The sequence below is a fragment of the Henckelia pumila genome, chromosome 1 (genome assembly GCF_033568475.1).
Source record: "Henckelia pumila isolate YLH828 chromosome 1, ASM3356847v2, whole genome shotgun sequence".
NCBI lineage: Eukaryota > Viridiplantae > Streptophyta > Magnoliopsida > Lamiales > Gesneriaceae > Henckelia > Henckelia pumila.
The window spans coordinates 104,897,925-104,913,753 of record NC_133120.1 but is presented as its reverse complement, the minus strand read 5'-3'; the positions used below and the strand labels follow the sequence as shown (position 1 = coordinate 104,913,753).

The window sequence follows — 15,829 nt, the reverse complement described above, 5'->3', positions numbered from 1 at the left end:
AGTGATTATTTGATATGGTTAGACCGGATCAACCATCAATTTCCAATCGAACCGATCGAACTGGCTAATCCCCGCTTTTGAAACCATGGCATGAGACAATTATATAATATAACTTGTGGGTTATTAAACTAATATAATAATAATAATAGTATGTCTATTGTGGACAGTTTCAGTGATCTATATATCTGAGTCGAATCGATGAAACTTATATCTACAATAAAAAATTATATTTTTAATATAAAAACAATATTTTTTATGAATCAAATAAAATAAAAAATTTGAATCACAAAATTGTTACATGAGGTTGTCCCTGCGAGAGTTTTCGGTAGTAATAATAATGGATTTTGTACTAGTTCAGAATTTGGTTGGTGAGTGGAAAGAGGGATGTAAATTCAAGAAGTCTGCAATGAGGGGCTGTGAAAGCAAAGAAAATGGAATCAATGCTACAAGTTAGGTAATTATTTATTTATACTTTCCCCCTTTTTTTTTTCTCCTATAAATAAAGAATCCATTAACGCCATCTTATTCAGCCACCCATTTTTACTCTCTCCAGCTCTGTTTTCCTGCTTACTCGCACCTGTCTTTGTGAATATCTCCTGAGTTTATACACAGCAAATACTATTTTCTTGGCCCGTTCGATCTGTCTTTTACTCTGCATTTTTTGGTAGAAGAAGAAACAGAGATGGCTCAGCAACCCAAGAACGTTGGAATTCTTGCCATGGATGTTTACTTTCCTCCTACTTGCATCCAGCAGGTTTGATTTTGCGTTTTCGTTTTTCTTGGGTGTTTTTTTTTTTATTTTACGTGAGTCGAATAGGGAAATCAAACGTGCCATGTACGTACACGTCTGCGAAGAGTTGCGAGTGTGATTGTGTTTTGTTTGTTGTTGGCCTCTAGTTTTCCGGCCTTTTCAAGAAATTTTGTGGGATTCAAGAATGATGTTGAAGGAGGGAGAAAGATCGCTTAAATGGACCAGCCTATTGATTTTGATGTTATTGACCTTGAAGTTTTGATCCGTTTTTGTCGCATAGTTTTTAACGCCTGTGTTTTCTAATATTGTAATTTCAGATTCGCTATTCAGGAATTTTCCTTAGTTTTTTTCTGTTCTTTTGCTGCAATTATTGATTGTTTTGCAATGGAGGACAATAGATCTCGGGGCCCTTTAATGAAAAATGGTGTGATTGCTGCAGGAAGTGCTGGAGGCTCATGATGGAGCAAGCAAGGGTAAATATACAATTGGGCTTGGCCAAGATTGCATGGCATTTTGTACTGATGTTGAAGATGTGATCTCCATGAGGTATTTAGTTCTACTTCAGTTACATTAAATGTTTGAAAGTTTGGAAAAGAGGAAATAATGCACACTTTTTCTACCTCTGAGTTTAAGCAGAGGGAGTGGAGGGATATCACCCATAGCTCTCTTTACCGCTTTTTAGAAATTAAATATTTTAGTTTTTCTTGGTGATGGAACAATATAGTTTATTCCTTAATAATTAACATTTGTAAAAGTAATTTCTATTTTACAATTAATACATATTCAGTTGTTGCAAATGAGGCAAAATGCTTAAGTGAGGCTCGAGGAAAGAGGATTTTAAAAGTTGTTTTACATTGTTATTGAGAACCTTGGCATATTGTATTTCAAGACTACTTTGTCTCTTTCTCTAAGTTAGTTTTTGGGAGAGCTTCACAAACGCTTCTCAGTTTTTCCTTCACAAAAGCTTTTCAGTTTTTCATTCACTAAATTTTGAAATTTTGTGAAATTTTGTTAAGAAAAAGCTGAGAAAAGCTTCCTAAAAGCTCTCAAACACTGCATAAGCCTAGATTGGCAAGCATGAGAATACTTGGCCAACACAAAAGCAGACATAGTTGTTGAATTTATGATCAACTAACTCCTGAACTTCTTGCCACTTGTAACTAGACTATCTGATGGGAAGTTGGTTTAAATTTGTTGCGAATTGATTGTGAAATGTGCCCTTTGTAATTAAGCAAGATAATATTCAAAATGTAAAGGCACGGGCTGCTTTTCTGTAATTGCATTGTTGGATGGACTGAAAATGCTTAATGGGTTTCTTGGATGCAAACTGCCACCTTTCGTTGCTTTTGTTTCAAATTGGTTAATTAGAAATCTGGTGACAGGCTATTGTGGTTAACTATTTGTGAAATTAGTTGATTACTAGTTGCTTTCTGGTAACATTTAGTTAACTCTTTGATTTTCAGCTTGACTGTTGTCTCTTCACTCCTTGAGAAATTTGGGGTTGATCCAAAGCAGATTGGTCGTCTGGAAGTTGGAAGTGAGACCGTACTTGATAAGAGCAAATCCATTAAAACCTTCTTGATGCCTATTTTTGAGGTATAGAGGCATGTGATCTGAGCATTTACCTTATGGTGTTTATAGTATTCATTTCATGTCTTTGTCCGTTTGAATGAACAGAAATGTGGAAATACTGACATAGAAGGTGTTGATTCGACCAACGCGTGCTATGGAGGAACTGCTGCTTTGTTTAACTGTGTGAATTGGGTGGAAAGTAGTTCGTGGGATGGACGATATGGCCTTGTTGTCTGTACAGACAGTGCGGTATGATAATTATAGTCACTTGTTTTCCAATTCTAGATTAACATGTGAAATAGCAGGTGACATTTTTGTAAAAACTCATTGAAGTTTATGACAATTATAGTCACGTATTCATCTCACAAACATTAGAGTTAAATTAAGACGATAAATGTGTGTGTTTTTCAACATCTTACCATTGATTTGTTTGTAACAGGTATATGCTGAGGGACCAGCCAGACCAACTGGTGGAGCTGCTGCTATTGCCATGCTTATAGGGCCAAATGCACCTATTTCTTTCGAAAGTAAGCTCAGGGCAAGTCACATGGCTCATGTTTATGATTTTTACAAGCCTGATCTTGCCAGTGAATATCCGGTAATCCTCCTCTTAATCTCTGCTAACTACTTTTGTTAGTTGTTTTTGTGTTCAAACTGTGCATTGTCTCATTCTATAGACCCTACGCACGGTCGTATTTCTACATTGTTCATAATTGTTAAGAACCATTATGATTTATGACTATAAAACAACCATGTATATACTTCATGTATTGTATTTGTCATAACTTGGAATTTTTTTCCAAGTGTTTATTTGTCAATCCCTTAAAAGTCCACCCTCCCAACTTTTGTAACATACCCTTTTATGTTGGAAAATGCTTTTACCTCCCTTCTAGATTGTGCTAAACTGCTAATCATTTTGCAAGTTTACTTTGCGACTGATGAAATTTTCTTGTTTGAAGTTGACCTTACACTGGCACCATAAATACTAGTTGGCAATAGATTGAATCACAGAACTCTGTTCCTATTCGCTTCTCATGCAATCAATGTTATGTTCGTAGGTGGTTGATGGAAAACTTTCTCAGACTTGTTACCTCATGGCGCTCGATTCTTGTTACAAAAGCTTATGTGACAAGTAAGAAATTTTTGGTGCATTTCCTCCTTTCCCTGCTTAAATTTTACACCAGGTTCTTAACTGCATATCATGTATATAGGTATGAAAAACTGGAGGGCAAACAATTTTCGATTTCTGATGTTGACTACTTTGTATTCCATTCTCCATACAATAAGGTATTTCATGTAGAAAAGGGTACTTGACTAGAAAGTGTGTGTGTGTGTGTTTTTTTTTAAAATATTTTATTTTCTTATTTTAAATCACCGGATCTTAGTTTTGTAAACATTTTACTCGAAAAATGCAGCTTGTACAGAAAAGCTTTGCTCGATTGCTATTCAATGATTTTTTGAGGAGTGCCAGGTAATAACTTTCTCTGGCTTTGAAGGAGCAGTAATCTGCTTGGAAAGTTTCGGCTGAGTTGTTTTGTCTATTATTGATTTTCAGCTCTATTGACGAGTCCGCGAAGGAAAAACTTGCACCTTTTTCATCATTAACCAGCGATGAAAGCTATCAAAGCCGTGATCTTGAGAAGGTTCGAATCACCATAAAATTTCCATTAACCAAAATTTCGTTTTCCTCCCTAACCGTACTCGTATCTACAGGCGTCCCAACAAGTTGCAAAACCATTTTATGATTCAAAAGTGCAGCCATCTACTCTAGTACCAAAACAAGTCGGGAACATGTACACTGCATCGATTTATGCTGCATTTGCATCCCTCATTCACGATAAACATAGCACTCTGGTAAAGTACAAGCCAATGCACTCGCTTAAAATTCTTTTAGCCTCATTAACTCTCACAAAAGCTAAAATTTGCAATCTCGGAATTGATATTCCCCCCTGATTCCAGGCTGGACAAAGAGTGATGTTGTTTTCCTATGGGAGTGGTCTCTCATCATCCATGTTTTCCATCCGTCTGAACGAGACTCAACTCCCCTTTAACTTGTCAAACATTGCATCCGTAATGAATATATCGGAGAAGTTGAAGTCCAGACAGGAGGTAGGCCATTTTTTTTCCTTCCATTTTGTTCTTGACTCAAAATATAATCCACCATAATATACATTATGCGTTATGGTGCATTTGACTGTACTTGGATTCAATATTCTCTGGTTTTCTGATATATGAATGACCATTAAATCCTGCAGTTCCCTCCCGAAAAATTCGTCGAAACTATGAAGGTGATGGAACACAGGTACGGAGGCAAGGACTTCGTAACGAGCAAGGATTGCAGTGTTCTTGCACCAGGCACATATTATCTCACAGAAGTGGATTCCAAGTACAGACGATTCTACTCCAAGAAAGCTACTGAGAACGGCACCCTTGCCAACGGTCACTGAACTGAAAGTCTCGAATGGTTTTTGGTTTCTTGTGTCTACTTGTTTTAGCACGTGCAAAAATAATTGCCAAGTACAAGCAAACGATGGAGTTTCCTTTTCTTTGTCAATTTTATGGTTAGGTTTTAATTTAGTTTTTGTGGGTTTCTTATTCTATCGTAAAAGAAGATAATGTATCTCGGAATTCTATTTATATGTTAAATTAGCGGGCAAATAATGGAAGTGTGAGACGTGCTAAAAAATTGATAATGTCTTTCTAATAGAAAAGACAGGGCTCTTAGATAACGAGGGCTTTAGTGTATGAACTCTTTGATTTGTTGATCTTTTTTTTAAAAAAAAGAACAAAATTTTAGATTCGTTGATCTTTCATTAAAACAAAATGTATGATTTGTTGATCTTTTCACGAAAACAAAAGTGTAAGATTGTATATACAATGTTAGGGATCTTCCAATGAATCCAATCTTCAATGATCATATACCCAAACTAGAGGAATAAGAAACATAGCTATTTAAAACATCTACGACCAAAGAAGCATCGATTTCAATATGATTGGTTCATTATCACGCCTTATCCGATGTTTGGTTTAATATGATATTATCCTGAAAGATCGAAAATCTAGTGTGAAGCGCGGCGCGCGCACTGTAGATAATATTTGCAGAAACCATTAGTTAAAGGGCTCCCAGCTAAACAAATTCGAAGACCGATGTATCACTCTGAACTCTTAAGGGATCTCTTCTATTGCATTCATGTGTCTGTCTCTCGACTCTCCGATTGGTAGGTCGAATGAACGTGAACATGTAGATATTTTAGGAGACATAGTCTACGTCCCATGTTTTACGACAGGATAAAAACTATTGAATTTCAAGATTAAGAATGAAGCTCTCGTGAAAATATGTGAAATCCATGTAATCCAGTAATTTTAAGACACTGAAGTTTGATTCGTCATGTCATAGATTTTGACTATAAGGGTCAAAGGGATTCCACCTGCACCAATTGCTATCATATTTGAGTTATGTTGGACTTTAGACTTATGATTTAAAAATAATAACACTTGGGAAAATATCAGTGGAAGGGCGAAATTTTGGTATGCCAACAAATTGTAAATAAAATTTCCATTTTTTCCCATCTGAAAGTGAACATTCGTAAAAAAACTTCTTGACTTGATGACACTACTTCTCTCATATTAGGTTCAAAAACCTCCACCGAATAATAAATAACAATTACTAACAACTACACAACGTTCACAGGTAATAACAAAAGAGTAACAAAGCAACAAAATATATTATATTTTAAATTCCCAAATCATACAAAATCATTTGAGACAATATCCGTCAATGATAACAAGGATGATTAGACATCAGAAGTGAACAAAGATATTTGATGACGATAATCCCAAAAATAAGTTGCCGAATGAATACTTTTACAGCTAAATTTCTTGTGACATTCGGAGATAACAATTCATGCAACCATGCTATATATACTTCAGATGTTAAAATACAAAATGGAATTAAACTTAACCTTAGATGTAATAATAAGATAATCATAATGGCAGATTCTGGGATTCTTTTGTTCTTGTACTCTTTGTTTCTTTCAACCCTTGTGCTCCAATGTCAATGCAATGAAAGAAAGGTATATCTATACTTCATTATCCTCCACTACAGTATGCTAACTCGAATTGGTTTGCATTGTTGATTCGTCGCCTTTTATTGACATTCTTTCCTTCTTTATATGTAGCTTCATGTGGTTTACATGGGAGATCGGCTTGAAGATGATAGGTCGGTTGCATCCTTACACTTCTCCATGCTGCACAGTGTTCTTGGCAGGTAGAGTGATTTCGAGTATATGTCAAGATTAATGAAATGAGGGACGAAAGTTGAATTCTTTTGAATACAAAGCTATTTGATCTGTTGAGGGAGGCAATTTCCCTGTTTGTTACTCACGTTTTAATATCTGATTACAGTGCTTCATCGGCCAAAGAGTCGTTGATTTATAGTTATGGAAGAAGTTTCAATGGATTCGCCGCAAAACTTACAGAAGACGAGGCTGAGAGCGTATCAGGTGACACTAAAATTTTCAAAGCAGCCAACATGAGAGTATATATAAATTTCCATAGTTCTTTCAGAAAGTAACAAGAAAAATGGATGCAGAAATGAAAGGAGTAATTTCTGTAATACCGAACCGAATATTAAAGCTTCACACCACAAGGTCTTGGGATTTCATGGGATTCAGCCAGGGAAAAGTTGGAGCTGCTCAAGAGGGAGAGGTCATTGTTGGGCTACTCGACACAGGTAAACCAATGGATTTGTTGATTTATTAACCTTTCTACTATTTGAGTTCACATGCTACTTCAACAGCAGTCGCTTCTTTAGATGAAAGTATGTGAAATTTCACATGTACTGAAAATCCTAGACATACCTGCTCATGTCTTGTATCTACAAATTGTAGGAGCCTGGCCGGAGCACCCTAGTTTCAATGACACTGGATATAGCCCTCCACCAGCTAAATGGAAGGGTACATGCCAGACCAAAAATTTCACCTGCAACAAGTATGCACCCAAGATTGTATCTACTTAACAATTAGATATCATCAATCCATAAGATTTACTTTACATTTTTGTCGCAGCAAGCTGATTGGGGCTCGATACTACAACAGCGACAACTCATACTACGAAACAGATATCCCATCTCCAAGAGACTCTGAAGGGCATGGTACTCATACATCATCAACAGTTGCTGGAGTGTACTTACCAGAAACGAGCTTTTTCGGCTTAGCAGAGGGTGTAGCACGCGGAGGAGTGCCGTATTCAAGAATTGCAGTCTACAAAGTTTGCTGGGCGTATGGATGTGGAACTGCAGACATACTCAAAGCATTTGATGACGCAATTGCAGATGGTGTTGATATCATATCAGTTTCTTTGGGAGGGGGACCTGATGATTACTTTGAGGACCCTATTGCCATTGGAGCTTTCCACGCCATGAAGAATGGGATTTTGGTGTCTAATTCAGCCGGAAATGCTGGCCCTGACCCTGTTAGTATTTCTAACTATGCTCCTTGGACCCTGACAGTTGCTGCTAGCACAATAGATAGAAGATTTGTCTCTAACTTGGCACTCGGAAATGGTCAAATCTTGACGGTAAGTTGGAATTTTCCGTACGTGGATCCTCAGTCATCAGTGAGTATTTGCAGTTGATCTAGTGTTTTTTGACTAACTTCATCGAAAAAATGAAGGGGATCTCCATTAACACCTACGATTTGAACGGAACAACCTATCCTTTAATATGGGGAGGAGATGCCGCCAACTATACCTCTGGTTATGGTCCAGATTTCGCAAGAAATTGCTTCGAAGACACCATGAATGCTGACATGGTGGCTGGGAAAATAGTATTCTGTGAAGCTCAGCGAGACGGTTCCACAATTCTTTTAGCCAATGGAGTTGGAACCATTATGTCCGATGAGTCTATCATTAATCCGACATATGCATTCAGCTATCCATTACCAGCTACATTGATCAGTCCCGAAGATGGCAAAAAGGTTCTTGATTACATAAGAGCAACAGAGTAAGCAATTCTTTCTCCATAATTGCTTCTCAAGGCTCCTTATTTCTGTAAATTTCACTCAAATTTTTGCATACTTTTTAGTTATCCTGTGGCAACCATTTTGGTTGGTGAGACTTGGAAAGATGCTATGGCTCCATTGGTAGTTTCATTTTCTTCGAGAGGGCCGAATCCTACTTCCCCAGATATTCTCAAGGTGATTGATTGACTACTTGTATGTTCCAGCCAGTTGTATCTTTCTGAGAATATTTTCTTGCATTTTTTCATGATAAAATAGCCTGATATTACTGCCCCTGGCGTGGATATTCTTGCTGGATGGTCCCCACTGGCACCGCCTTCGATCTATGATGGTGATACAAGGAGTGTACTGTTCAATGTTATCTCAGGTACATCCATGTCTTGCCCCCATGCCAGTGCTACTGCTGCCTATGTTAAAGCCGCTCACCCGAATTGGTCTCCTGCTGCTATTAAGTCTGCAATCATGACAACAGGTGATTCAGAAACAAGCTTATTGTCATGAACACCTTGAACAAACTTTTATGATTAAGAATTCTCCTACGAAGAGATTCGTTAACATACGTGTAACGTGGTAAAAGTAACACTGTTTCTTCATGATAAATTCAGCTTATGTTATGGATCCAAGAAGACACAGAGACCTTGAATTTGCCTATGGGTCAGGACACATCAACCCTGCTGCAGCAATCGACCCGGGGCTGGTCTTTGATGCATCAGAAACAGATTACATCAATTTCCTATGCAAACAAGGCTACAACACCACCACTCTGAGACTCGTCACTGGAGACAACAGCACGTGTACCAATACCACCCTTGGAAGAGCCTGGGATCTTAACTACCCCTCATTCTCACTATATGTAGAAGATGGGCAGCAAATCACAGGTATTTTTACTCGAAAAGTGACCAATGTTGGTGCAGCAAACTCAACATATACTGCTACCAAATACATGCCAGCGCTGATTAGCGTCACCGTTGAACCATCGGTCTTGACATTCTCGGAAATTGGGGAGACACAGTCGTTCACTGTTAAGGTCACTGGACCTACCATTTCACAGCAGCCGATTATGTCAGGAGCAATTACTTGGAGTGATGGAACTCGTGCTGTAAGAACACCTATTGTAGTTTATAATTATATTCCTGGTGCCCCTTATAGTCTCTACTCGGACGAGTCTTCCGTGTCTGGAAAGAAACCAAAGTTGAACCGCTCACCTGCATATCCAAGGAGTGGGACCTTCCGGAACCGTATCTCGCATCAGTAATTTTATGGTTGAAGCCCCATTAGCGAGGGAGATCAAGTCTAGTTTATATGTTCCTCTAGCAGGGTAACAATCGTCAGCATAATATGTTTTTCCTTGAAGTCTCATCTTTGCGCAAGCCGAAGCATCGGCTAAGGCACCGGAGTGTACTGACAGCTGAAATTTTATACGAAACTACTAAAATAAAAGTGGTGTCAAGTTCCATTGACTATTCTGGAATTGTCCTTAGGATTCCAATAATTCATGCTTTAAATGGAGAGAATCTGAATCTTTCGTATGTAAAGCAAAACTTGGTTCCCTCAGAACAGTGAGGTTTTACTGCAGTTCACTTTCCATTAATATAGCTAACTCTTTCCCAAAGACAAGTTTACTTGTTCATTCTTGAAATTGGAATTCTTGAAAAGATTATCATGATTTTAACTGTAAATAAATAAATGTCAGCCTATCCCCATAGCATGAAAACCTTGAATACTTAAGTGCGCTGTTTCGTGTAGGTAGGTTACAGCTTGACACTGTTGCTGTGCTCTGTTTCTTTTTCAACCAACTTCACACAAATATATGCATAGAACAAGGGATAATACACTGGACTTCGAGAAATAATGGCACATATATATATTATCATACTTGATCCAACCGAGAATTTCAGTCACTCTGATGCATTGTGCTGCATATCCTTTCTTCAACATTCACTTTAAAGGTTCATACCTTCATATTTCCGATTTCGATAATAATGTCATATATCAGCTACCTAGGTCACAATAGCATTAAGTCAATGGTTCTAAATAAATTACAAAACAGACATGTACTTGTAAGCCACTGCACTGAGCAAATCTTTTTCCCAGCATGGAATCCAACTGCAACTGGGTTACAACCCTTTTCAATGTCAATAAGTCACTTGACAGCTACAACATTTAACGAAGGGAAAACAAGTTCTCTGGTTTAGAATGAGTCACAGTCTACTAAATTTGCAACCGAAATGAAAAAGATAAGTGAGCTGACTCCATATAATCAAATAAACTAGCACTTTAAGAGAGAATTTATTCAGAAATCCAATCAATATAATAGAACATAAGACAAGAAAGACTTGTTCATCAACATCAAAACAGAAAATCGCGGTCATAAAATGTATTAGACCACGCAAAGAGACCAATAATGATATTAATATTGGCGGGACACAGATGTTCAATTCAGGCTACAGAGGTCTTTCGATTTGGGGAGAACACATACTTAATGAGGGATTCCTTGATAGACATGAGTTCGGGAAATTCTTGTTTGAGCTTGGAGGCATCAAGCTCGTTGTTACTCCTTGGGGCGACGATCACCTTAGCCTGCTCCTCAAGGGTGAAGTTCTTCCAAGAGAAGCCAGGATCTATGTAATCCCGATACATCTCTAAAATCTCGTTATGGCTGACCACTCCAGGATTAGTGAAGTTCCAGATCCCAGTTAGATTTCTCTTTGCCATCTCAATTGAAATGGGAAGAAGTTCGTCCAAGATTGTCATGGAGTTTGGGATGTCCACGACCTTCTCATACCGAGTGATCTTTGTAATAAAGTTCCGTGGGTTAGAGAGATCAGATGATATGGGCATCCTAACTCGCAGTGTACAAACATTGTCGTAGTTCTTTAGCAAATCCTCAACCTGAAGAAACAACAAAAATCAGGAGCCGTAATTAAGCATATCGTATATGAAATTTTATCGTATTTAACCGTACTAAAGTAAATTAGAGTAAAATCAAAGACAGGACCATGGAAATTACAAGCACCTTTTGAATTTTGTGGTTACATTATCTTAAGTTCATCAAAGGGGAGGAAGAGGTGAAAAGTGGAAACAGAAAAGAAGGTTTTTTATCAATTTATTATTATTATTATCTTTTTACAGCTCAAGCAATACGAATCATAAGCCCAAAGCACCCACCCGAACCTTTTTCTAATGCATCCTCATTCCCCATATATTTGTTCTTGACGAGCACTACGGGAAAATAATTCAAGCACCTATAACTAAGCTTAAAGAAACCATCATAGCAACTTCAGACCTCAATCATGGTTTCTACTTGAGATTAAATGAATAGGACTAGAGGCTACACACCATTGAGACAAATAACCATCTGAAGAATATTCATCCAATATCAAAGACAAGACACATCAAATCTTTGCCAAATAGAATCAAATCATGCAACTGGCATTGTTAGCTAACTTCATCTCTTGCTTTTAAGTAAAACAATCAACATCATTAATCAGAATGTCGATGTAGAACACGCGAAGTATCAACTACAACACACTTCTCGTGGGACGCAATCCCCTTGTTTCACAATGCTAAAGTTCCACAACCGAACGCTTTTTAATGTTACCCTCATCAGGGATGCAATCTTCATCCCAAAGAAAAGCACTGAATTTTCAATACCTTCATATCTTCTAATAAAACAACCTTTTTTCTTCCAATTTTACAAGATACGTAATCTAGATGCAGAACCAAGAAAAATATTATTCTAAGCCAAATTACTTTTAACAACCATCATTAGGAAAACTGTCCAAGATCTCTTGAGTAAAAAATACATAATTTGTTATGTTATTTTAGACAAGACGCGCCTATTCCTTTAACTAAACCAAGATACTTAAATGGACGAATCCAGCAACACAAGCATCCAGCAGATTCGAATCAAAGCCAGTAGCCCGCATCAAGTCACCATAAAAAAAAATCCACTGGTTAGACTACATAACAATATAAACAAACAAAGATTCGCCTTTAAGATCAAGAAATCTTGAATATGCAACGAATCCATACATAAAAGAAAAATAAAAGGAAACCCACCATAGCTTTGGTCTTGGAGTAGAAGGATCCGATAAAGTTGGGCGTGTCCTCCTCCTTGAACCCGATACCTGACCCGAGAGGGTGCGCCTCATCATACTCGAAAATGCAACCCGTGGCATAATTAATCAGCACCAGATTGTTTTCTCTGCACACATCAGCCAGCGTCAGCGTGCCGGCAACGTTCGTGCGGATCGTCTCCACCTTATGGGACTCGCACCAGTCGACGTTGGGCCTTCCGGTGACACCAGCGGCGTTGAACACATGCGTGGGTCGGACGGCGGCGATGTCGGACAGGAGTGAGGCCCGGTTCTCGAGCCTGCCGGAGCCGTAGGTGTACTGAATGTTCTGAGCTTCGCAGAGCTTCCCGAGCAGGCCGCCGATCCAGCCGCTCCGGCCGTAGATCAGGAAGTTGAAAGGCTGAGCCGATGATCCATTTGCAGTGGCGCCCATTGTGGCAAATTATGTTATGTGTGTGTCGCGTTTCTGATTACTGTTTTGTGTGGAGTATTCCTAGTAAACTATGACATATTAATGTCGGGAAATACAAATGAATGCTATATATATATTTATTCCATATATAAGTAGATATTATATTTCTACGAAAACTTGAGAATAACATTTTATTATAATCAGGTTTCAAATTCGAGATCTCATACAATATTTGATATTTTGATGTCAGATTCACTATAAATAAACTCTTATAATTAAATTTTAAATCTAAGATCTCGTCTGTAATTTAATAGCTTAATGTCACATTGATTACAGGAAATTTCTCGTAACAAGTGGTATATATTAATAGGACATACTCGTGTGCACATACATGTGTAGTGTTGTATAGTGCTAGGTTGAAATACTCAATCTTATTCTTTTAATTTATATATATATTCTGTTTATTTTGAAATAATAATTATAATTAAAAAACCAATAGTTAAAAAAAATTCAATCTTTTTTTACTATTTTAAGCATTTTGATTGCCTCAATGATTGTTTTATTTATTGTGATTTAATTTATTAAGATTTTAGAGAAAAATGCTTTTATTATTTATTACATTTGAGATATCTATCCTCATTCCTCTCACACGTGAAATTTCACCTTATCTATATAACAATAACGTTAAACTTGAATTTAATGTTGAATATTCGTCTTTGAGGTCTAGTAAAAAAAATTATGTGCTCACATATATCAATAAAATCTTCTATTATATATATTTTTAGGACAATGTAAAACATGTGCTTGCGCAAAAATTGCAATTTGTTCCGAGAAAGAGAAGTGTTAAGTAAATTTTTAATTGGAATCATACCATTCGCATTCCAACTGATTTGATGTAATAATAATAATAATAATAATAATAATAATAATAATAATAATAATAATAATAATAATAATAATAATAATAATAATAATCGACTATATTCAGAATCTATAATGACCAAATTAGATCGAATTTTGCTCTGCTAAGCTAATTTGAATTAATAAAAATTTTGATAACCTATTATCAATGGTATAATAATGTATTTCGTCGAAATAATCAAAAAGTGTCTTTATAATTTCTAAAGATTTAGTTGTAAGGCTTTAAATTAATGGGAAATGTGTGGTTGAGATATATATTCGTCGCAAATTTGGGGTAGTTGGTGGGTAGGTGACACGCGAGTTGAGGGTTTTAGTTGGATTTTATTAAATAACGTCGTAATTTTATTTTAATTTTTGTGTCAGTGAAAAAGATTGAAAATATGTTATTTTATTTATATTTTATCAATTATTATTTTATACACCCAGAGGCCAAAGCACATCGTGTATAATAGTGGTTGTTAATTGAGTTGAGCCCGCATAAAATAGGCTTTAAAAGATGGGGCCCAAATTCAGAACGTGATTTTGAGTTTGAGATGCTTGTAATAAATATTCTTCCACCTAAAAATAAGAAATCTAAATAATTATGTGTAGTTCTCTAGATGTTTACTTCCAATTTTTTTCGAAAAAAAAATATGTGATATAAGTTAATATCTCATAATCGTCGCATCCTTTGGTTTCTCTATAAAATGATCGGAATGCAAATGTTGCATGTGTATGTTATATGTTATTTTACATAAAGTTACAACGTATATTTTATTCTAAAATATTTGAAAATTTTATATTACTTTCTCCGTTCTACCGAGAAAGCGTTTGAAAAAGTAAATTTTAGAAAATATTTACTTTTATTTAATAAAGATTTTAATAAAATAAATTAACGGTACAAATAGATAATGATATTAATTTAATGAGATAAATTGATAAAAAAAAATACGAATTATAATATTCAATATGAAAACTAGATTATATTAATATATTTGAGACGGATAAAAAAAAATGTTGATTAGATGAGTGAGAATATAAATACTATACATGATAGGTAATAACCCAATTTACACCGGTACACCAAAAAGTATTTAAATTAGGCCCATGTAGACAAGCTCATATTAGGACCCATTTGCTTTAAGCCCATTAAATCTATAATAAATCATATCTTGACATTTTAAAATGAAACTCTGATTTTAACATATTTGGTGACTTGATCTGAAACGACCCAAACATTCTAAAATAATATATGCGGAATTTTTTTTTTTATCCTAAGTAAAATAAATGTACATACATGCTCATACATATATGCACAACAATAAAAAGATTTAAAAATAACTTAAATAAAATTCAACATTTTATACTTAAATATCTGAGTCAAACTTAAATAAAATACTGTCAAAACAATTAACTTAAAAGTTTGCATGCAATAAATTACTTAATAAAATAGTATTAAAATTCGCCACTGAAATGACTTAAAAGAAATAAATAAATAACAGGGTTTAAAAATTCTTAAAAATATTCATATTGACTCAAACGACGGCTGCGGGGGATCACTGTCTGTCTGCTCATACGTCCTCGCCGCCGGTAGGTACTACATCTTCCTCTACGTACTCACCTGCACCATATAAGTGTAGTGAGCCTAGAGGCCCAACATGCTAACATAACAAGGGCTTAAAATAATTTAAATCACTGAAATACTAATACATAACATATACATGAATGGACATGCTTAAAATCATAAATCATAACTTAAAATCATGCTTAAACTTGAACTTAAATATAATCATATAATACATACATAACATTGTTGAGCATATCATTTTTTAACATCACATGGTCATATCCGTATTGTAACCTTAAACTTAAAAGGTTCGACTGATCAGTCTCTTAAAACCAATGTACGCGGCGGTGACGAATCACCTCTTACTGGTAGTAAACTACTCTTAACATGTGGGGACTTGTCCCCCTTAAATTGTCACACTACTTCAACTTCCAACATAAAAATTATTTTCTAGCTCAACCTTAAACATTAAATCATGCCATAAAATTATTTCATGAATGTATGTACTTAAATAAAATGTGTGTCCTTCCT

General features: G+C 36.0%; 3 protein-coding genes across 3 annotated transcripts; 2 read left to right on the top strand and 1 right to left on the bottom strand.

The window, feature by feature from the left end:
- The first annotated feature begins 510 nt into the window (after positions 1-510).
- Positions 511-5,127, top strand: LOC140875848 (hydroxymethylglutaryl-CoA synthase). The gene is made up of 12 exons (XM_073279655.1): positions 511-754; positions 1,191-1,297; positions 2,215-2,347; positions 2,429-2,572; positions 2,763-2,921; positions 3,382-3,455; positions 3,535-3,610; positions 3,739-3,794; positions 3,879-3,966; positions 4,037-4,177; positions 4,283-4,432; positions 4,579-5,127. Exons 1-12 carry the CDS (start codon positions 683-685, stop codon positions 4,768-4,770), a joined length of 1,392 nt encoding a protein of 463 aa, XP_073135756.1. The 5' UTR covers positions 511-682; the 3' UTR covers positions 4,771-5,127.
- Positions 5,128-6,111: 984 nt separating this feature from the next.
- Positions 6,112-10,424, top strand: LOC140875850 (cucumisin-like). Its single transcript, XM_073279657.1, has 10 exons — positions 6,112-6,396; positions 6,502-6,590; positions 6,728-6,825; positions 6,915-7,055; positions 7,213-7,312; positions 7,390-7,900; positions 7,996-8,324; positions 8,406-8,517; positions 8,599-8,812; positions 8,946-10,424. Exons 1-10 carry the CDS (start codon positions 6,148-6,150, stop codon positions 9,593-9,595), a joined length of 2,493 nt encoding a protein of 830 aa, XP_073135758.1. The 5' UTR covers positions 6,112-6,147; the 3' UTR covers positions 9,596-10,424.
- A 173-nt stretch (positions 10,425-10,597) lies between these two features.
- LOC140875849 (bifunctional dTDP-4-dehydrorhamnose 3,5-epimerase/dTDP-4-dehydrorhamnose reductase) lies at positions 10,598-13,054 on the bottom strand. Its single transcript, XM_073279656.1, has 2 exons — positions 12,403-13,054; positions 10,598-11,232 (listed from the first exon to the last, which is right to left on the bottom strand). Exons 1-2 carry the CDS (start codon positions 12,850-12,852, stop codon positions 10,780-10,782), a joined length of 903 nt encoding a protein of 300 aa, XP_073135757.1. The 5' UTR covers positions 12,853-13,054; the 3' UTR covers positions 10,598-10,779.
- Positions 13,055-15,829: the final 2,775 nt, after the last annotated feature.

What these genes read in the sequence shown, in the direction of transcription:
- LOC140875848 (XM_073279655.1), top strand. Translation starts at nt 683, where the DNA reads ATGGCTCAGCAACCCAAGAACGTTGGAATTCTTGCCATGGATGTTTAC. An exon ending in TCTTGATGCCTATTTTTGAG is followed by an intron (nt 2,348 to 2,428) that starts GTATAGAGGCAT and finishes TTGAATGAACAG; the next exon opens with AAATGTGGAAATACTGACAT. An exon ending in TCCATTCTCCATACAATAAG is followed by an intron (nt 3,611 to 3,738) that starts GTATTTCATGTA and finishes CGAAAAATGCAG; the next exon opens with CTTGTACAGAAAAGCTTTGC.
- LOC140875850 (XM_073279657.1), top strand. Translation starts at nt 6,148, where the DNA reads ATGACGATAATCCCAAAAATAAGTTGCCGAATGAATACTTTTACAGCT. An exon ending in GTCAATGCAATGAAAGAAAG is followed by an intron (nt 6,397 to 6,501) that starts GTATATCTATAC and finishes CTTTATATGTAG; the next exon opens with CTTCATGTGGTTTACATGGG. An exon ending in CTTCCCCAGATATTCTCAAG is followed by an intron (nt 8,518 to 8,598) that starts GTGATTGATTGA and finishes ATGATAAAATAG; the next exon opens with CCTGATATTACTGCCCCTGG.
- LOC140875849 (XM_073279656.1), bottom strand. Translation starts at nt 12,852, where the DNA reads ATGGGCGCCACTGCAAATGGATCATCGGCTCAGCCTTTCAACTTCCTG. An exon ending in ACTCCAAGACCAAAGCTATG is followed by an intron (nt 11,233 to 12,402) that starts GTGGGTTTCCTT and finishes TTGTTTCTTCAG; the next exon opens with GTTGAGGATTTGCTAAAGAA.